This window comes from Rhinoraja longicauda, chromosome 3 (genome assembly GCF_053455715.1).
Source record: "Rhinoraja longicauda isolate Sanriku21f chromosome 3, sRhiLon1.1, whole genome shotgun sequence".
Taxonomy (NCBI): domain Eukaryota; kingdom Metazoa; phylum Chordata; class Chondrichthyes; order Rajiformes; family Arhynchobatidae; genus Rhinoraja; species Rhinoraja longicauda.
This window is the reverse complement of record NC_135955.1, coordinates 1,087,832-1,109,980: the sequence shown is the minus strand read 5'-3', so window position 1 is coordinate 1,109,980 and position 22,149 is coordinate 1,087,832. Positions and strand designations below refer to the sequence as shown.

Sequence of the window (22,149 nt, the reverse complement as noted above, 5' to 3'; positions counted from 1 at the left end):
AAATGCAAAGAGTTTCCAATCTGGCAGCAACAATGTGGGCCTTGTCTTAGAGACTTGGGCCAGGATGGCAGAGCATCCTTTGGCACCGGGCTGTGCCGGGCAAAATGCCCCCAGCTCAGCGTTTGCTGCCCAATTTCTCACCAGCACTGAGGAAATGCAAACCTCCAACACATCCACTCGACACGGAAAACATAACCAACCGGAAACAGACAGGTAACAAAGAGAGGTAAAAAATTTATTGCAGTATTTGTTCCGCCAGTTGTTTTTGCTGGGGATCCCTTTTTCTTGTTTGTCCGAGTGACCCTAATACATTTAAAATCTACATTTACAAAACAAAAAAAATCAAATAAAATCTCCTCCTGTGTAGGTCACAGATACTGCATGCTTTCGTTAGAATAAATTATATCCAGCACAGTCTGGCATTGTACATCCTGTAAAATAACTTCTCTGGAACCTCTACACTAAAGAAAGCCATTGCTGCTAGGTTAAACTCCAAGAACACTTTATTAAGAACATTAACAGACTAAATTCCAACATTCACTTAACTTTTATTTTTAAACAGAATTCTTTTTCCAAGATATAAACAATTTTTGTTTTGTTAAACTATAATACAGTGGGAGTTTAAAATCAATCGAGAAGATTTGGCTGTACAACAGCGAAGGAAGCTCCCACGGGAAATGGTATCTGGCAATCGCTCCTTCCCTTCGCCTGCCTGCAACTGTCTCCGTCTGCAGATTACCGCACAGAGTTACTCCAACTGTGAAACCATCTGATTTGTAAGTGTTGCCAGAATGTGGTCGTTTAGCCCCAAGTTTATTCTTCTCACTGCTGTGTTTGGTTGCAGTGTTAGTTGTGTTAGCAGGAAGAGCCTTCCTTTGCTGCATACAGGGACCGCAGAGTCTGAACAACTTTGTTAGTCAGCTTATTTGCACTTGTCAGGACTATTTTCTTGTAAATGATGTCCGTTTCTTTGATACTGTCAACCCAAGGCACCAGCTTGCGACCCTCTCTGCGTTTGGCCTCTGTCCAAGAGCCGCTGTATGAACCAGCCATCCAATGTACACTGAAGCCACTGCTAGTCTTCTCCACAACCCGGGCAATCTGAGGCCGGTCTTTATACTTGGGGCAGCAAATGGCAATCACGTCCATCACATCCACGGCCTCGTGCATCTGGGCACCCAGATCCCCCGCGTCTGACAGGCGCTTCGATCTTCTGGTGGCCTGTCAACAAGCAAGAGAGTGATTAACAGGCAACTGGTTGCAGGCCAGTGCGTGTGAATATCAGCAGTACAGCCAGACACTTAAAGAGTCTCTTACCCAGAGTAGGGGAATCAAGAACCAGAAAAGGTGACAGGGGAATAACAATGAAAACACAAAGTACTTGTACTAGAACTCCAGCATAAGCATCAACTACGAAAACCAGGCCCAAAACCAAAGTATTATCCAACTAAATACACCAATTTACAATAAATGACAACATATGCGGAAAAACCCAGCTACCTACATATTAATTCTCTTTAAAAAAAACTAATCGTGTAGATGCCAGTATATCACTGGGGTTCTCAAGTGAACACCTCCCTGCACTGGTCTTTCATTGAGTTACGCCCACAACACCTCGGGAAGGCTCAACAGTTAGTTCTGGCTTCCCAGAACAACCCCTCTCAACATTTGCCCCCACCATCTGCTCTCAACACCTGCCCTCAACACCTGCTCCCACATGCAGGAGAAATGTTCCCAATGTTTCTCCTGCATCTAAGTCTAAGAATAAAGGGGAGGCCATTTAAAATTGAGGTGAGAAAAACTTTTTCACCCAGAGTTGTGAATTTGTGGAATTCACTGCCACAGAGGGCAGCGGAGGCCAATTCACTGGATGAATTTAAAAGAGAGTTAGATAGAGCTCTAGGGGCTAGTGGAATCAAGGGATATGGGGAGAAGGCAGGCACGAGTTACTGATTGTGGATGATCAGCCATGATCACAATGAATGCTGGCTCGAAGGGCCAAATGACCTCCTCCTGCACCTATTTTTTTATGTTTAATGTAGACACTGACGAAATTGTTTATCATCGAACTAGTGAAGATGACAAACAGGGCTGGTATCGCAGTACTGGAGGGCAGTCTCATAGTCTGGCCTTTGGCTAACAGGCCTACAAAGTCTCCACACTTCATTAGTAGGTTCCAATGTTCGAGTTACAAACAAAATCAACAGAGAAAGTTCTGGGGACATCTCAACCAGCATCGGGAGGTGACACAAGCTGCTGTGTCACTAAAAACGGACGATTGCTGCCAACTGATATGACAGAGGTGGCCCCACCTCTCTCTCAGTGACAGGAGACTGACTGACCCGTTCTCACTTCACTTGCTGCAGTCGGCTGGCTGGCGGACACAATGTTAATGCAGATTGTTGTTTAACATGGATGAGTAAACGTAAGCAATGTGTGTGCTGAGGAGCGGGAATGTGACTGCAGCAGTTGGAGCGCTGTGGTGTCTGCTCTCTTACCCCTGCAATGCCCCCACCCACTCTCTCCTCGCCATCACTGTCCTCGTCGTCAGTCTCCATGTTGTTCTTGGGGCTGCTGCCTCCCAGCAGTGCGTTGATGGCCTTGTTCCGCGCAGCCATGCTCGCCGACACCTCCCCGTCCTCGTCCTCCTCATCGGGATCCAGGTGTTCCATCAGCGTCTTGAACTGAAAGATTAACGGGAAGAGATCAATGACCCACACGCGGCATCACCGCGCGGCCTCACACGGCACCAACACGCGGCCTCACACGGCACCAACGCGCGGCATCACCGCGCGGCATCACCGCGCGGCCTCACACGGCATCACCGCGCGGCCTCACACGGCACCAACGCGCGGCCCCACACGGCACCAACGCCTGGCCTCACACGGCATCACCGCGCGGCCTCACACGGCACCAACGCATGGCATCACCGCGCGGCCTCACACGGCACCAACACGCGGCCTCACACGGCATCACCGCGCGGCCTCACACGGCACCAATGCACGGCATCACCGCGCGGCCTCACACGGCACCAACGTATGGCATCACCGCGCGGCCTCACACGGCACCAACACGCGGCCTCACACGGCATCACCGCGCGGCCTCACACGGCACCAATGCACGGCATCAACGCGCGGCTTCACACGGCACCAACGCGCAGCATCACACGGCACCAACGCGCGGCCCCACACGGCATCACCGCGCGGCCTCATACGGCACCAACGCACAGCATCACACGGCCTCACCGCGCGGCCTCACACGGCACCAACGCGCGGCATCAACGCGCAGCATCACACGGCACCAACGCGCAGCATCACACGGCACCAACGCGCGGCCCCACACGGCACCAATGCCTGGCCTCACACGGCATCACCGCGCGGCCTCATACGGCACCAACGCGCAGCATCACACGGCCTCACCGCGCGGCCTCACACGGCACCAACGCGCGGCATCAACGCGCGGCTTCACACGGCACCAATGCGCAGCATCACACAACATTCACGCCTGGCGAGCCAGAGGACAGTAACTGGGAACACTGGCAACGGGTGACATGGGAACAGCTCCATCCACCACCGCAAGAAACTGCAGCCCACACCATCACAAACCAACCTCCCTTCCACTGACCCCATCTACACCTCACGCTGCCTCTGCAAGGCCAGCAGCCCAGACCATCACACAAACCAACTCCCTTCCACTGACCCCACGCTCAAACCTCACGCTGCCTCGGCAAGGCCAGCAGCATAATCAAGGGCGAGTCGCACCCTGGCCACTCCATCTTCTCCCCTCTCCCATCGGGCAAGAGATACAGAAGTGTGAAAACGCACACCTCCAGATTCAGGGACAGTTTCTTCCCGGCTGTTATCAGGCAACTGAACCATCCCACCACAACCAGAGAGCAGTGCTGAACTACTATTTACCTCATTGGTGACCCTTGGGCTATCCTTGATCGGACTTTGCTAGCTTTACCTTGCACTGTAAATAGATTGATTGTCTTTCTGCTGACTGTACAGCAGGCAACAAAAGCTTTTCACTGCACCTAAATACATGACAACAAACTAAACTGAATTGACCAAGGACTGTTGGTATAAGAAAATAACTGCAGATGCTGGTACAAATCAAAGGTATTTATTCACAAAATGCTGGAGTAACTCAGCAGGTCAGGCAGCATCTCAGGAGAGAAGGAATGGGTGACGTTTTGGGTCGAGACCCTTCTTCAGACTGATCTGAAGAAGGGTCTCGACCCGAAGCGTCATCCATTCCTTCTCTCCTGAGATGCTACCTGACCTGCTGAGTTACTCCAGCATTTTGTGAATAAGGACTGTTGGTGTGGGCAGGTGGGGCCGAAGGACCTGTTTCCACTCTGTGTGACTCTGCTCGACTCCAGTGAGCATCTGAGGCAGAACATTTTAAATATTTCCAACACTTTGAATGAAGAAACTTGTTATTTCAGTATTAAATAATTCCATGTCCCGAGACCCACTTGTTGAACAAATATCATTAATCCTGCCCAACACTCGAGACTCTGTATCGTTTGATAAGATACTTTCTTCTTAAATTCAGTCCAGTCTTGGTTTCTCTCTGCAGTCATTTTGCTTTTTAATTTCACCCTGTGGCTTCTGTGCTCCACTAGTCCTGTAACGTTGAGCTCCCAATTTGTTTTAAGTGTGAGATGCTGCAATCAGGGGTAGGTCCAAGTCCATAGTTCCCTGTGTGACCCAGGTCAATAGGGCAGTGAAGAGCCGATCTGCCATGCTTGCCTTCATGGCCAGGCTACTAAACAAAAGTTGTTATGTTACAACCTTGTGAAACACTGGTTAGGCTGCATGCTGCAGTTCTGTTGCTACATTATAGGAAGGATGTGATTATGTTGGAGATTCACCAGGATATTGCCTGGACTGGAGGGCAAGTTACAGGCAGAGATTGGACAGGCCAGGCTTGCTTTACATAGAGAGTTGGCGGCATAGAGTGGTGAGCTGAACGCCCACGGTAAGGATGTCAAAAACAAGAGGGCCCAGGTTTAGGGTGAGGAAGGAGTTTGAAAGAGGAACCGAGAAGATTTTTTACACAGAGTGGTTGATATCTGAAACTCACTGCCAGAGGTGGTTGTTGAGTCAGGTACTATCGGGTAAGAGAGTTTTAGACAGACACTACAGTGTCAAGGTGTAGAACGATACAATCCTAATGTGGGCAAATGGTATTGGTGTAGAAGGGTACGAAGGTTGGTATGGACATGGTGGGTTGAAGAGCCTAGCCTATACATTATACAGAACACTTTTGTAACTGTCGAAGGTATCACAAAATGCTGGAGTAACTCAGCAGGTCAGGCAGCATCTCAGGAGAGAAGGAACGGGTGACGTTTCGGGTCGAGACCCTTCTTCGTTCCTTCTCTCCTGAGATGCTGCCTGACTTGCTGAGTTCCTCCAGCAGTTTGTGATACCTTCGATTAGTACCAGCACCTGCAGTTATTTCCCTCCACTACTTTGTAACTTAGTCGGCTGTTTACATGCTTGTACTGTATGCAAACAAAGAGTCTCACTGTACCAAGAGCACAAGTGCTCTGTACTGTGATAAAGTAGCAAGCAATCAACTCCATTTCTGATTTACCCATCTTTGCTCGTCCATGTTTGAAGGGATCTGTAATTGAATGTTTGCCTCGTTATAGTCTTTGGTCTGAACCCTCACGATATTTGCTTTTTAACACTGATTTACTTCAATCGTTGTTTGCATCCATTTTGGACAAAACAAATTTCAGCTCAACACTGAAAATCAAACACACATTGACACCAGAAATCCAAAATAAAAGCAGAAAATGCCCAGATCACTGAGTACGCCTGTACGGACAGAGAAACAGAGCTAATGTCACAGGTTGAAGCCCCTTTGCCAAACCAGGAGAGGGTTACGTTGCAGAGAGGATGGATAAAGCACGCTCAGGACAAATCTCACACAACCAGGTTGTGGCAGCTCCTGGTTTGTTGACATCAGATGTACGAGATACCCTCTTTGTCCCAGCAAATGAGAACTAAAAACCCCACAATAAACATACTCAGTCGTTGCTAATATTCGGGCCATGGGACAGGTCCCACTTAGCCAGAGGACATTAGTAGTCAGAGTAAACCAGTCAAAGTCAAAGGTGGCTGGCAGCTGAACTGGCCAGTTCTGATCTAGACAGGAGGGAGTAATGCAGGACATGTGCCATGGTCTTGCTGTCCACACAGCGGCAGCGTGTTCGCCCGCCCCGAATCGCGGGGCTCGGGTCGGCCCGCTGTGGACGTTTTACCGTCCAGCGCAGCCTGGAACGTGGCAACTTCAACAGCCTGACCGCAGGAGAAGACGGCAGGGGAAGAGAAAAGACATTCTGGCCTTCCATCACAGTGAGGAGGGAACTGGAGGAGACTCACTGTGATGGATGTTTCTTTTAGTTTGGTGTTGGTTTATGATTGTGTGTGTTATTGCTTATTTTTATTGCTCTTGTTGTTGGACTGTGGGTAATCTTTCATTTCACTGCACATTTATGTGTTTGTGACAAATAAACTTGACTATTGAAAATTAACTATTGTAGCTGCCACGTCTGCTTGTTTGGCCTCATATCAGATTTGATATCCCCTTTGTTCAAACCATTCCTCTCTCATCTCTTGTTTCTCTCTTCTTCAGTTATGAGGGTCTCAGACTTGACTTGTTAACTTTCTCCCTTCATCGACACCACCTAGCTAACATAAGGAACATTTCAGCCGATTGTTATTTTTACTACCCTCCCAAATGCAGTCTCCACTTCTGTAGAATGAATTCCATGTACACAGTCCTTAAATGAAGTAAGACACAAAATTGCTGGAGTAACTCAGCGGGTCAGACAGGATCTCTGGAGAAAAGGAATGGGTGACATCTCGGGGTGAGACCCTTCTTGTCCTGCTGAGTTACTCCAGCTTTTTGTGTCTATCTTCGGTTTGAACTAGCATTCCTTCCTACACACCTTGAACAAGGTAATTGGATTTGATAAACTCCAGGTAGACACAAAATGTTGGAGTAACTCAGCGGGTCAGGCAGCATCTCTGGAGAGAAGAAATGGGTGACATTTTGGGTCGAGACCCTTCTTCAGACTGATGTCAGGGGAGGGGGCGGGACAGAGATAGAATGTAGTCGGAGACAGGAAGACTAGTGGGAGAACTGGGAAGGGGGAGGAGAGGGAGGGAAAGCAAGGGCTACTTGAAGTTAGAGATGTCAATGTTCATACCGCTGGGGTGTAAACTACCCGAAATATGAGGTGCTGCTCCTCCAATTTGCGCTGGGCCTCACTCTGACAATGGAGGAGGCCCAGGACAGAAAGGTCAGACTGGGAATGGGAGGGGGAGTTTAAGTGCAGAGAAACCGAGAGAACAGGTAGGTTAAAGCGGACTGAGTGGATGTGTTCAGTAAAATGATCACCGAGCTTGTGCTTGGTCTCGCCGATATACAGGAGTTGAAAGCTGGAACAGCGGATACAATAGATGAGGTTGGAGGACGTGCAAGTGAACTTCTACCTCACCTGAAAAGACTGTCGGGGTCCTTGGATGGAGTCAAGGGGGGAGGTAAAGGGACAGGTGTTGCACCTCCTGCGGTTGCAGGGGAAAATAGCTGGGGAGGGGGTGGTTTGGGCGGGAAGGGGCGAGTTGACCAGGGAGTTATGGAGGGAACGGTCTCTGCAGCAAGCAGAAAGGGGTGGAGATGGGAAGATGTGGCCAGTAGTGGGATCCCGTTGGAGGTGGCTAAAGTGTTGGGAGGATTATGTGTTGTTTGCGACGGCTGATGGGGTGGAAGGTGAGGACAAGGGGGGCTCTATCCTTGTTTCGAATGGGGGAGGGGGAGCAAGTGCAGAGCTGGGGGATATCGAGGAGACCTAGCGAGAGGGTGACTAGTCTCCAGGTTTGTTGGAGACCACTGGGATCTCCGCACTGGAATGTTTTGAGTGGCGTCCAGCAGCTGGGATAATTTGTGTGGAGTTCAGTGACTGCAGCCACAGATTACATTCACTGTGTCAATATCCAATCACTGCCGCTACCAACTGCTAAACCCCTTCCCTAACCACTTTCAGACAATATATTCCTCAGGAGATACTTTCGGGTTAGGCTTTATCAATGGCTTCAGTTGATGATTTTAAGTGCACATTAATGGCCACACAGAGTCAACCTTGACCTAATGGGTGCCAATCTTCATCCTGGTCTTGACCAGTTTTTCACAAGATAGACAGGACGAGACACCAACCAAATCTGCTCACAATGCCCTGGTCAAGTTTGTTGCAACGTTGAAGTTACCATACAAAGGTCCAGCTTACATCTAAGTATTGTTTGACGATGCTCCTCTTGACTGACTCGGTAATCTCCGCATGGCCCACGCCATTCCTTAGGAAATCCAGCGTCTGCCTGGGGTTAAAGTGCACTCCTGATTTCCTGTTCACTGCCTTGTCGTACACTTTTGCAGATTCAGACGGAGAATACTTTTGGATTTTACTGGAAAATGAACAGATCAGAATGTTAGAGCACAGAACAGTACAGCATGGGAACAGGCCCTTCGGCCCACAATGTCTGTGCCAAACATGATGCCAAGTTAAATTAATCTCTGCTGCACATGATCCAGGAGTTTTGGTCTCCCAACTTGGGGAAGGACGCCCTTGCTATTGAGGCAGTAGGTTCACCAGGTTAATCCTTGGGATGGTGGGACTGTCATATGAGAAAAGATTGGAAAAACTGGGCTTGTATTCCTTCCACAAATTAGGAGACCAAAACTGCACACAATACTCCAGATGTGGTCTCACCAGGGCCCTGTACAATTGCAGAAGGACCTCTTTGCTCCTATACTGAAATCCTCTTGTTTTGAAGGCCAACATGTCATTAGCTTTCTTCACTGCTTGCTGTACCTGCACGCTTACTTTCAGTGACTGGTGTACAAGGGCACCAAGGTCTCGTTGCACTTTCCCTTTACCTAATCTGACACCATTGTGATAATAATCTGCCTCCTTATTTTTGCCGCCAAAGTGGATAACCTCACATTTATCTACATTATACTGCATCTGCCACGCATCTGCCCACTCACTCAACCTGTCCAGGTCACCCTGCAACCTCCTAACATCCTCTTCACAGTTCATACTGCCACCCAACTGTGTCATCTGCAAACTTGCTAGTGTTACTTCTAATTCCATCATCCATATCACTTCATGAATATATATTGTTGTAGCCACTCAGTTGTCCAAAGTGCCCGATGCTATTTTACATCTCATGGCTGCTTACATTGCCACTTGGTTTCACATCATCAGCAAGTTTAGAAAGGCAAATGCTGAGAGGGTCCAAGAGGATCTCGACAAGCTGAGTGACAGAGCACAGCATGGAAAAATGGTGAAATGCGTAGGAAGGAACTGCAGATGCTGATTCAAACCGAAGGTAGACACAAGATGCTGTGGTAACTCAGCGGGCCAGGCAGCATCTCGGGAGAGAAGGAATGGGGGACATTTCGGGTCGAGACCCTTCTTTAGACTGAGAATGAAATGTCTCTAGACGGGAAACATGGAAACGCACCACAATTTATCAACAACCACCTCAGTAGTAAGCAATTGTACAAAAGGAAAGGGTTGCACCTCAACAGGCAGGGACCAGCATTCTGGCAGGCAGGTTTGCTGGGGCCGCCACTATTTATAATATATATTAATGATTTGGATGATGGAATTAGAAGTAACACGAGCAAGTTTGCAGATGACACAAAGCTGGGTGGCAGTGTGAACTGCGAAGAGGATGTTAGGAGGTTGCAGGGTGACTTGGATAGGTTGAGTGAGTGGGCGGATGCGTGGCAGATGCAGTATAATGTAGATAAATGTGAGGTTATCCCCTTTGGCGGCAAAAACAAAGAGGCAGATTGTTATCTCAATGGTGTCAGATTAGGTGATGGGGAAGTGCAACGAGACCTTGGTGTCCTTGGACTCCAGTCACTGAAAGTAAGCATGCAGGTATACAGCAGGCAGTGAAGAAAGCTAATGGCATGTTGGCCTTCATAACGAGAGGATTTGAGTACAGGAGCAAAGAAGTCCTTTTGCAGTTGTATAGGGCCCTGGTGAGACCGCACCTGGAGTACTGTGTACAGTTTTGATCCCCTAATTTGAGGAAGGACATCCTTGCTATTGAGGCAGTGCAGCGTAGGTTCACGAGGTTAAGCCCTGGGATGGAGGGACTGTCATATGAGGAAAGATTGAAATGACTGGGCTTGTACTCACTGGAGGAGAGAGGGAATCTTATAGAGACGTAAAAAATTATAAAAGGATTGGACAAGCTAGATGCAGGAAAAAATTTCCCAATGTTGGGGCAGTCCAGAACCAGGAGCCACAATCTAAGAATAAAGGGGAGGCCATTTAAAACTGAGGTGAGAAGAAACTTTTTCACCCAGAGAGTTGTGAATTTGTGGAATTCCCTGCCACAGGCAGTGGAGGGCAATTCACTGAATGAATTTAAAGAGAGTTGGATAGAGCTTGAGGGGCTAGTGGAATCGAGGGATATGGGGAGAAGGCAGGCACAGGTTACTGATTGTGGATGATCAGCCATGATCACAGCCGGTACTGGCTCGAAGGGTCAAATGGCCTCCTCCTGCACCTATTTGCTACGTTTCTATGTTTCTAGTGGCCAATTTTGACCTGACAGGAAAGGCAGCAGAGGATTGACCAGGATCCCGTGAAACGGAAGGACAAGCTTAAGAAACTAATGAATGAAGAATATCTCAACCACGTCACCCATTGGGACAGAACCCCCAGGGTATTGTATAATATAATAGAATACTAGCTATTTGAGCCATTGGTTACGTTTTACTTCAGGTACACGTTGCGGTTTGGGTCAGCAGGACATCAGGGTTGTATGAGGCTGTGTTCAGCATCCAAGCATCTCCTCGTACCTGTCAGAGAAGCCGTAAAGATTCTTCAGGTGCTGCTTCAGGACCAGCAACAGCAGAATTCCCTGAGAGGCATTGACAAATTCGAGGAGAGGAGTGGAGTCAGGAGGCAGCCACGATAGCACGTCTTCCAGATCATCCTCATCGTCACTGGAGTCGGAGCTGAAGCGTTTGCGTGACTTGCGGGGGGGCCGCTGTGACTCATCCTCACTCCCGCTGTCTTCCGAATGGGCCAACGGTTTCTCCTTCGGCATCGGTTCTTTCAATAGAGACTGAAAATCACAGTCAGTAACAAAATTAAAATGCTAAATGTTTGCTTTAAAACATTCCAATGCTGATACAGTTAACTGTTGAAGGAATTATTACTGAATTAAATGCAATAAACACTTGGATTAAAAGATGCTAGGATGATTCAAAAGGCTTTTGGCACATTGGCCTTCATCAGTCAGAGTATTGAGTATAGAAGTTGGGAGGTCATGTTGCAGTTGTATAAGATGTTGGATAGGCCACATTTAGAGTATTGTGTTCAGTTGTGGGCACCATGTTAGAGGAAAGATGTTGTCAAGCTGGAAAGGGTACAGAGAACATTTCATAGGATGTTGCCAAAACTAGAGGGTGTGAACTATAGGGAGCGGTTGACTACGCTGTGACTCTTTTCCTTGGAGCGCAGGAGGATGAGGAGTGATCTTATTAGAGGTATATAAGGTCGTGAGAGGAATAGATCGGGTAGATGCACAGAGTCCCTAGCCCAGAGTAGAGAATCGAGGAGCTGTGGACACAGGTTTAAGGTGAAGAGGAAAAGATTTAACAGGGATCTAAAAGGGGTAACCTTTTCACATAACGGTTGGTAGGTGTAAGGAATAAGCAGCCGGAGGAGGTAGTTGAGGCAGGGACTATTGCAACGCTCAAGAAACAATTACATGGATAGGACAGGTTTAGAGGGATACTAGGCGGCCCATTGGGTTCCTGTTGTGATAGCGGTTGATGAAAAAAAAGACACAATTTTAATATTATTGAGTGGTCAAACTTTAACTTGAAGAAAATCAGAGCATTTACCTCAGGAGTCATCGTTCAACGAAGCACGCGTTTAATGACAACATCAAACACGGAAGTATTTGATCAAAATGGCGATGTTTATTTTATGGGGTGTGTGTCCAAAATACAGGCAAAACGGTACACGATAGTGCAACAATTTCACGATGAGATTTTTAGTAATATATAGATAGATATAGATGGGCCAAATGAAGGCAGGTGGGAATAGTGTAGCTGGGATATGTTAGTCAGTGTGGGCAAGTTGAACCAAACACCCCGTTTCCATGCTGTGTGACCTGGAACTAGTTTCACCGTTTCCGTTTTGTCAAGTAGATCGCTCGTACTCACCTCCCTGAAGGACTGCAGCAGATTACTACCAGAGACTGAGAGTGTGATGTCAATGTGGTGCATGATGAACAGAGGCTCCTCCTGCGTCTGGAATGGGAAGCAGGCCAGATTGTCCGCAATGTACAGCAGCAGGTTCACCTCAGTTTTCTGCACAGGAAGAAAGCAGAGTCTGACAAAGTTCCAGCTCCCAGCTCAGGTAACCAACCTAACCTTTCTAATCAATTCCCTTTTCCACCACAAACAACCTTTGTTTAGGAGGGAACCAAAGATAGACACAAAAGGCTGGAGTAACTCAGCGGGTCAGGCAGCATCTGTGGAGAACATGGACACAGAGTGCTGGAGTAACTCAGCATGTGGGTCAGGCAGCATCTGTGGAGAACATGGACACAGAGTGCTGGAGTAACTCAGCGGGTCAGGCAGCATCTGTGGAGAACATGGATAGGTGACGTTTCACAGAGTGCTGGAGTAACTCAGCGGGTCAGGCAGCATCTCTGGAGAGAAGGAATAGGTGACTTTTGGGTCAAGTCACTGACAGCCACCCAGACAAAGCCCCCTTTATTGCCACTCTTTGCCTTCTGCCACCCAGCCAACCTGATAGCCATGCTGGTATCTGCCCTCTGATACCATGGGCACTTATCGTCCTCGCATGTGGCTTTCTGGAAATCTACGTAAACAACATCTACTGACTTTCCTTTGTCCTGCTCTTTACTTCTTCAAAGAATTCCAGCAAATTTGTCAAGCAACACCTCCCCTTCACAAAGCCATGCTGATTTCAGCCTATTTTATCGTGAACTGTCTGGAACCTGAACCTTTTGTCTAATATTCTCACTCTCTTCAATCCTGCTAATACATGTTACCCAAGGATTTTATGAATCATTCAAAGCTTCCAATTCTTTTTACTATAATAATGAATTCCCACAGCAATATCACACACACAATTACATCCAGCTTACTTGTTTCCAAATACATCCTCTGGTTATTTTTTCTGGCAACAGACATATCTGACTGACACTGACACACACTAAAGGACACAGAGTGCTGGAGTAACTCAGCGGGTCGGGCAGCATCTGTGGAGAACATGGATAGGTGACGTTTCACAGAGTGCTAGAGTAACTCAGCGGGTCAGGCAGCATCTGTGGAGAACATGGATAGGTGACGTTTCACAGAGTGCTGGAGTAACAGCAGGTCAGGCAGCATCTGTGGAGAACATGGATAGGTGACGTTTCACAGAGTGCTGGAGTAACTCAGCGGGTCAGGCAGCATCTGTGGAGAACATGGATAGGGGACGTTTCACAGTGTTGGAGTAACTCAGCGGGTCAGGCAGCATCTGTGGGGAACATGGATAGGTGACGTTTTGGGTGGAGACCCTTCTTCGGATGGATTGTGTGTGGGTGGTAGTGGACGAGAAGAAAGCTGGAAAAGTGGGAAAGCTGGAAATTGGCACACACTACCCTGGTATATCATCCCATTTGACTGGAAATGAAGCATGCACCATAAACATGGCGGATTGTCAACTTACTGCACTGTCATCGAATAAGTTGAGTAAGGCGATGAGGAAGGCGCGTCGATGTTGTCGGTTTCCCCGGATCATGCTGTAGAGATGTGAACACAAAGCGGTCACACTCTCCTCCTGTCTGAAGCCACGGATTATTTCCTTCATCTCAGAGTGGATGGATAGTTGAAGTTGGTACGACATCTTCATCCCTGCTACTGCTTTCATCTGGGAAAACAGTACACACGCTTTTTACCCTTTCAAACAGATTTAAATCCATCATTTTACATACATGTGTGCAATACATTCCAAAGCACGACTATAGCCTGGCTTTTGTTTTGCGCAATATTGGCAATTTTTTATTTATTGAACTTTTTTTGTTTGTTTATGTATCTATTGAGTATTGTGTTTAAAAACCTCTTCTGCTTCTGCAAATAAGAATATCATCGTTCAGTTGCGGCACATATGACAGTTAAACACTCTTGACTCTCTTGAGTTTGCACAGCATATTTTGCACTTTCCCTATTTTTCCCTTTGTATTTATTGTCTTCTGAAAATTATGACTGAATTTTCATCCAGAATACAAGACTTGCTGTGCATGATAATTTATCCCCATTTGGGAATTTGGCTCAGCTTAAACGAGGCAGACACAAAATGCTGGAATAACTCAGCACCTCGGGAGGGCAGGAATAGGAGACATTTAGGTCGAAACCCTTCAGACTGATCAGTCTGAACAAGGGTCTCGACCCGAAACGTCACGCATTCCTTCTCTCCCGAGATGCTGCCTGACCTGCTGAGTTACTCCAGCATTCTGAGTCTACCTTCGATTTTAACCAGCACCTGCAGTTTTTCCCTACCCAATGGCCAGCGTAAATCTGGCTGCCACACGTGAGCACTATTGGAAAAAAAATCCATTAAAAAACCCGTTTGTTTCAGAGTAGACTTTTTAAAAAAGCTGTTAAAAGTTAAAAATCCTGAAAAAAACGGGGGGGAGGGAATGGAGTGGGTGAGTTGGGGGGGGGGGGGGTGGTGGATGGCGTGGGTGAGTTGGGGGGGGGGGGGAGGGCGGTGGGGGGATGGAGTGGGTGAGTTGGGGGGGAGGGCGGTGTGGGGATGGAGTGGGTGAGGGGGGGGGAAAAGGGGAAGAGTCGGGGAGTGTGCTACATCAATGCAGGAGAGCTTTGGGTCCAACAGATGGCCGCCGGATACGCGCGTGCGCGGTTGGGGGAGTGTTACTATGTTGTTTTCAGCTCCGGCGCATGTGCAGTTGGGGGAGGGTTGCCATTTTGTGTTCAGCTCTGACCACACGCTTGACGCCTGATTGGTCCGGGAGGAACGCCGGCGATCCCTGCTCTGATTGCTCGCCGGCAAGTCCTGATTTGCTCCTGCTGCTCACCCCCATGTGGGGTCCATTGATTGGCTACAACCTCCCGCTCGACGCCCGATTGGCCCGGGTCCCCACGTTGGGTCGAATGACTGGTTCCGACCTCCCGCTCGACGCGATTGGTCTGGGTCCCACGTGGGGGGGGGGAGCAGTTTCTTCCCGCTCAAAGCAACTGCCATCGCAGTCGAGCTGGCACTGCTGCTGAATGAGAGCACAGTCTCGAGGATCTCCAAGAGAGGATTTTACCCATAAAAATCAAAAACATTCCAGATGAGATTTATTTAATTTTTAAGAAAAAAACGCCATTTATTTGAAAGAACAAACGCGATTTTCCCATGTCACGATGGGAACCCAATGAGTCCACTCGGTCTAATATATCATTAATATGTGTATGTATGTATATATATATATATATATATATGTATGTTCCTGAAATACAGCCACGATAGCACAACAATTATAGGGGCACCTTACTCAACATTCGCCTGTGGTGTGCAGTATCATGTTTCATTCAAATTGTTGCACTATCGTTTGGACACACGCCCCATAAAATAAACATCGCCAGTTTGATCTAACACTTCCGTGTTCAATCTTGTCATTAAACGCGTGCTTCGTTGAACGATGACTCCTGAGGTAAATGCTCACATTTTCTTCAAGTTTGACCACTCAATAATATGAAAATTGTGTGTCTTTTTTCTCACCAACCGCTGTCACATCGGGAACCCAACGGGTCGTCCAGTTTCACCTAAAGCCTAACCAGTGATTTGGGAAAGATTTGGCATAACTTTGATGCTTTCACTCTTCATCACAAGTTATAAAACTAAGGGTTTGATACAGGTCTTTGAAAAAAGGCAAATAATATTTTCTAACAAAAGACCCAAAGAGCTGGAGTAGCTCCGTGGGTCAGGCAGTATATCTGGACAACATGGATAGGTGACCTATCGGGTCGGGACCCTTCTTCAGACTGATTGTGGAGGTTGGAAGCAAGCTGGGAGAGGAGGGGCAGGACAAAGCCTGGCAGGTAATAGGTCGATACAAGTGAGGAGGACGGTTTCTGATGGGCAGATGGTTGGACAGAGATCATAGAAAATAGGTGCAGGAGTAGGCTATTTGGCCCTTCGAGCCAGCACCGCCATTCAATACGATCATTTCTTATGCTCTTATCAATGACCACTTACGGAAGAGAACTGACCTTGCTCTTTCTGGTTACTGAGGTTTACAACCACTGCATGAAGTCAATAGACTGCAGGAGGTCTCCACGCAAAGTTCAATGCTGTGGCTCCTGACTGACCTGAGGTTAGACTTTTCTCAGCATCCTGAAATCTGTGCCACACCAATGCCTAATCGATGAGCATGATCAAGAATCAGGGAGGGAGAGAGAGAGAGAGAGAAAGTAACTCACATGTACAAATCCAGTGTACTTTTTATCTATTTCCACCAGCTGTTGATCCGATTTGCTACGCATGGCAGATTCCGGATCTGTTCCAATGGCAATCAGGTATGGCACGCACTGTGGAATAAGCAGCAAACACTGGTTGCATGATCTAAAGAATGCACAGCAACAATTCAAAGACAAGCTCCTTCCTTCCTTGATGATACACAAGAAGCAGAGGCATTGAAATGCAAGCATTGACACCTCCACGCCCAGTCTGAAACAAACATACGATATATGCCCGACGAAGGGTCCCGACCCGAAACATTCACATTCTGCGGAGATGCTGCCTGACCCATTGAGTTACTCCTGCACTTTTGTTGGTAAACTACCTTCTGCAGTTCCTTGCTTTTACACAACATGGGCGGCATGGTGGCGGAGTTGCTACCTTCTTTGTCTCCTGTCTTTTAATCCCTGGCCTTTGTCCAATCATTTGATATTAAACCCCTTCCTCACGTGTACCCACCCATTATTTGCCACGCTTTATCATGTCCCTTTTCTCTTCCAGACTCCCTCCAACCCCATCACAATCAGAATGAAGAAAGGTCCCAACCCGAAACGTCACCTATCCATGTTCTCCAGGAGCTGCCTTCTACTGAGTTATTCCAGCATTTTGCCTTTTTCTGTAAACCAGCATGTAGAAACATAGAAAATAGGTGCAGGAGTAGGCCATTCGGTCCTTCGAGCCTGCACCGCCATTCAATATGATCATGGCTGATCATCCAGCTCAGTAACCTGTACCTGCCTTCTCTCCATACCCCCTGATCCCTTTAGCCACAAGGGCCACATCTAACTCCCTCTTAAATATAACCAATGAACTGGCCTCAACTACCTTCTGTGGCAGAGAATTCCACAGACTCACCACTCTCTGTGTGAAGAAATGTTTTCTCATCTCGGTCCTAAAAGACTTCCCCCTTACCCTTAAGCTGTGACCCCTGGTTCTGGACTTCCCCAACATCGGGAACAATCTTCCCGCATCTAGCCTCTCCAACCCCTTAAGAATTTTATATGTTTCAATAAGATCCCCCTCAGTCTTCTAAATTCCAGCGAGTATAAGCCTAGTCTATCCAGTCTTTCTTCATATGAAAGTCCTGCCATCCCAGGGATCAATCTGGTGAACCTTCTCTGTACTCCCTCTAAGGCTAGAATGCCTTTCCTCAGATTAGGAGACCAAAACTGTACACAATACTCCAGGTGTGGTCTCACCAATGCCCTGTACAACTTCAGCAGAACCTCCCTGCTCCTATACTCAAATCCTCTTGCTATGAATGCTAACATACCATTCGCATGTTGTGCATGTGCATGTTGTTCTTTGTCTCTCCACATCACCATCTATATCTCTCGTTTCCCTTATCCCTAACCAGTCTGAAGGGTCTCGACCCGAAAGGTCACCTATTCCTTCTCTCCAGAGCCTGTCTCACTGAGTTACTCCAGCTTTTTGTGTCTATCTTCGGTTTAAACCAGCATCTGCAGGTCCTCCTTACACAAAGAAACAACTGTATGTGCAACATCTTCCAGCATCACCTGGTCAGCATTTTGAAATCCCAGTGGGTAGACCAGTGGCACCAGGATCACAGCAGCTCCACTAAACGTCTACAGGTGGAGTGCAGACTGACTGGTTGCATCATGGCCTGGCCTGGTAATATGAACTGCCAGGAACAAATGTGACAACAGTGAGTGGTGGACACTGCCCAGTCCCTCACAGGTACTGACCTCCCCACCATCGAAGAGATCTCAAGGTGGCAGCCAGTATCAAAGACCAACACCACCCTAGCCATGCTCTCATCTTGCTGCTACCAATGGGAAGGTGGTACAGGAGCCTGAGATCTGTGACCTTCAGGTTCAGGAACAGCTTTTTCTCAGCGACCATCAAGCTCTTGGACACTGCACAACAGTAACGGACCCCTACCCTCAGCAGGTCCACCCTCTGTGAATTGTGTTTTTGGTTGCACTATGAACTGCGGTTTTGCAACATCATAGTCGGGATGCCTGATATTACTGATAATTTATTGTATTATTGATTATTGTATATTTCTCTCTGTGCATTGTGTTATGATGGTCTTTCCATGTTCCTGATGACCCAGACCCCCAGGTGGCAAAGATAAACAGCACTTTCTGAGAGTGTGCTGAGCAATAATCCTGAAGTTATTTGCTGAAAGCAAGTACGCTGTGCGGAGATTTGGGAAGTAAAATGGATTACATAGAAACATAGAATATATGTGCAGGAGGAGGCCATTTGGCTCTTTGAACCAACACCGCCATTCATTGTGATCATGGCAGATCATCCACAATCAGTAACCCTTGCCTGCCTTCTCCCCGTATCCCTTGATTCCACTAGCCCCTCGAGCTCTATCTAACTCTCTCTTAAATTCATCCAGTGAATTGGTCTCCATTGCCCTCTGTGGCAGAGAATTCCACAAATTCACAATTCTCTGGGTGAAAACGTTTTAAATGGCCTCCCCTTTATTCTGAGACTGTGGCCCCTGGTTCTGGACTCCCCCAACATTGGGAACATTTTCCTGCATCGAGCTTGTCTAGTCCTTTTATAATTTTATATGTCTCAATAAGATCCCATCTCATCCTTCTAAGCTCCAGTGAATATAAGCCCAGTCTTTCCTCATATGACAGTCCCGCCATCCCAGGGGTTAACCTCGTGAACCTACGCTGCACTGCCTCAATAGCAAGGATGTCCTTCCTCAAATTAGGAGACCAAAACTGCATACAATACTCCAGATGTGGTCTATACAACTGCAGAAGGACTTCTTTGCTCCTGTACTCCTGGTCAGGAAGGCCAGCTCTGGAGTATCCTGGGTTGCCCCCTCGACTCAGTACAGGCGGATGATGGAGAGAGGAGGATGATGGCAAAGATAACATCGCTGCTGGACAACGATGCAGGACACTGTCACTGCACTGTGTAGCTCCTTCAGTGACAGACTCCTTCATCTCAAGTGCGTGAAGGAGAGATATAGGAGGTCCTTCCTTCCCGCTGCTGTGAGACTGCACAACCAGCACTGCTCCCAGCAGACCAGTCAACAGTAACAGTTAAGGAATACACAGTAAACTGATGACAATTTATCCTTGTCTTTACTTTTATTTATAATGAATGTCTCTTGCTATCCACTTTGCTGATGTAACACTGTGAATTTCCCCGGTGTGGAACAATAAAGGAATATATTATTATTATTATTATTACTCAAATCCTCTCGTTATGAAGGCCAACATGCCATTAGCTAACTTCACTGCCTGCTGTACCTGCACGACAACTTTCAGTGACTGGTGTACAATGACACCCAGGTCTCGCTGCACTTCCCCTTTACCTAATCTGACACCATTGAGATAATAATCTGCCTCCTTATTTTTGCCGCCAAAGTGGATAACCTCACATTTATCTACATTATACTGCATCTGCCACGCATCTGCCCACTCACTCAACCTGTCCAAGTCACCCTGCAACCTCCTAACATCCTCTTCGCAGTTCACACTGCCACCCAGCTTTGTGTCATCCGCAAACTTGCTAGTGTTACTTCTAATTCCATCATCCAAATCATTAATATATATGGTAAACAGTTGCGGCCCCAACACCGAGCCTTGCGGCACTCCACTCGCCACTGCCTGCCATTCTGAAAAGGACCCGTTTACTCCTACTCTTTGCTTCCTGTCTGCCAACCAATTCTCTACCCATGTCAATACCCTACCCCATTACCATGTGGTCTAATTTTGCCACATCCCTGCGTTTAACACTGGGTTCCACAGTCATGTGTGGCCATAATCCCAGCATATTGACACCTCTCACCTATCAAAATCTTTGAGGAATCATAACATAGAGCCATACAGTGTGGAAAACAGACCCTTCAGCCCAACTTGCCCACAATGACCAACATGTCCCCGCTACACTAGTCCCACATGCCTGCATTTGGCCCATATCCCCCCAAACCTGTCCTATCCATGTATTTGTGTAAATGTCTCTTAAACGTTGGGACAGACCAAATACGAAAAATCAGACCAAGTATGAAGTTGCAAATAAAATGGTTGACTCTCACATCTACACGCTTCTGAAAGTGAAGAAGCATATGGATAGGAAAAGCAAGAAGGGAAGCACGCAGCCCGAGCCCTGCAGAAAGAGCATTTAAATGGAAATCAACAAGGCAAAGGGACAATAGACACAAAAAATCAGAATAACAGCGGGTCAGGCAGCATCTGTAGAGAACATGGATAGGTGATGTTTCACAGAGTGGTGGAGTAACTCAGCGGGTCAGGCAGCATCTGTGGCGAACATGGATAGGTGATGTTTCACGGAGTGGTGGAGTAACTCAGCGGGTCAGGCAGCATATGTGGAGAACATGGATAGGTGACGTTTCACAGAGTGCTGGAGTAACTCAGCGGGTCAGGCAGCATCTCTGGAGAGAAGGAATGGCTGACATTTCGCGTTGAAACCGTTCTTTAGACTTGTGTGGGAGGTACATAGATAAGGCAAAGAGAAAATACTGGCTGGTAGCGTCAAAGAGGCATGCAATGTGGAAACAGGCTCTTTGGTCCAACTGGCCCATGTCTGCCAACATGCCCCATCTACACTAGTCCCACCGACCCGTGCTTGGCCCATAACCCTCTAAACCTGTCCTATCCAGGTATCTGTCTAATTGTCTCCTAAATGTTATCGTAATACCTACAAGGAAAGTCAAGTGAAACTCCTTGGTTCCTAAATATGTCATTGGAAAGTGGATAATACCTCACACAGATTAAAGTGGTAACAATTAGGGGGTCACTCGTCAAGGCTCACACGAAAAATACTTCCCCTGAAGGTCGAGCCTATCGAACACTTCCTCAAAGGATGATGAAAGCAGAGTCTCTGTATACTTTTACAGCAGAGACAAATAGACGCAAGGAAGTTAAAGGTTGCCACAGGTGGATGGAAATTCAGAGGGTCAGAATGAAATCAGGACACAGAGCAAATACAAATTAGTGCAACAGTTAAAAATAGTTATAGGTTTCATGGATAATGTTTAAATATAGAATTGAGCATTTAATCACTTCTGCCATATAGACGCACAACTTACTTGAACAGGGTGGACCAAGCCCTGGTTTAGCGTCAAAGCAATGACATTAAGTGCAAAATTACGAACTGGAGAATGGGTGTGGAAGAATGCTTCTAGAACCTGCTTGAGGTATAGCTGCATGATGGAACTGCTCATTCCTGAGGAAATGTCACCCATTTCCTTGAGATCTTCCTGTTTGGCCACTTTCTTCCCTGTGGGAATAAAAGACAGAAATCAAATCTAAGTACCAGTGTACATCTTTGGTTCAGTTACAGCGCGGAAACAGGCCCTTCGACCTACCGAGTCCGCACCAACCAGTGATCCCTGCACATTAACACTATCCTACACACTTGGGGAAATTTACATTTATACTAAGCCAATTAACCTACAAACCTGCACGTCTTTGGAGTGTGGTAGGAAACCGAAGATCTTGGAGAAAACTCACGCAGGTCACGGGGAGAACGTACAAACTCCTTACAGACAGCACCCGTAGTCAGGATCAAACCCGGGTCTCTGGCGCAGTAAGGCAGCA

At 47.4% G+C, this 22,149-nt stretch overlaps 1 protein-coding gene across 12 annotated transcripts in view; it reads right to left on the bottom strand.

The window, feature by feature from the left end:
* Window positions 1-244: 244 nt before the first annotated feature.
* LOC144611663 (nipped-B-like protein) overlaps window positions 245-22,149 on the bottom strand; it is a 323,382-nt gene continuing 301,477 nt past the window's right edge. For all 12 annotated transcript variants that reach the window (XM_078430871.1, XM_078430886.1, XM_078430895.1 and 9 more), the window contains 8 exons: window positions 21,639-21,829; window positions 16,555-16,662; window positions 13,796-13,996; window positions 12,277-12,423; window positions 10,900-11,168; window positions 8,306-8,480; window positions 2,499-2,684; window positions 245-1,221 (listed from right to left, as the gene is read on the bottom strand). In XM_078430871.1, the coding sequence (XP_078286997.1) occupies window positions 856-1,221; window positions 2,499-2,684; window positions 8,306-8,480; window positions 10,900-11,168; window positions 12,277-12,423; window positions 13,796-13,996; window positions 16,555-16,662; window positions 21,639-21,829 (1,643 nt within the window). In that variant the 3' untranslated portion in view covers window positions 245-855. The remainder of the gene's footprint in view (window positions 1,222-2,498; window positions 2,685-8,305; window positions 8,481-10,899; window positions 11,169-12,276; window positions 12,424-13,795; window positions 13,997-16,554; window positions 16,663-21,638; window positions 21,830-22,149) is intronic.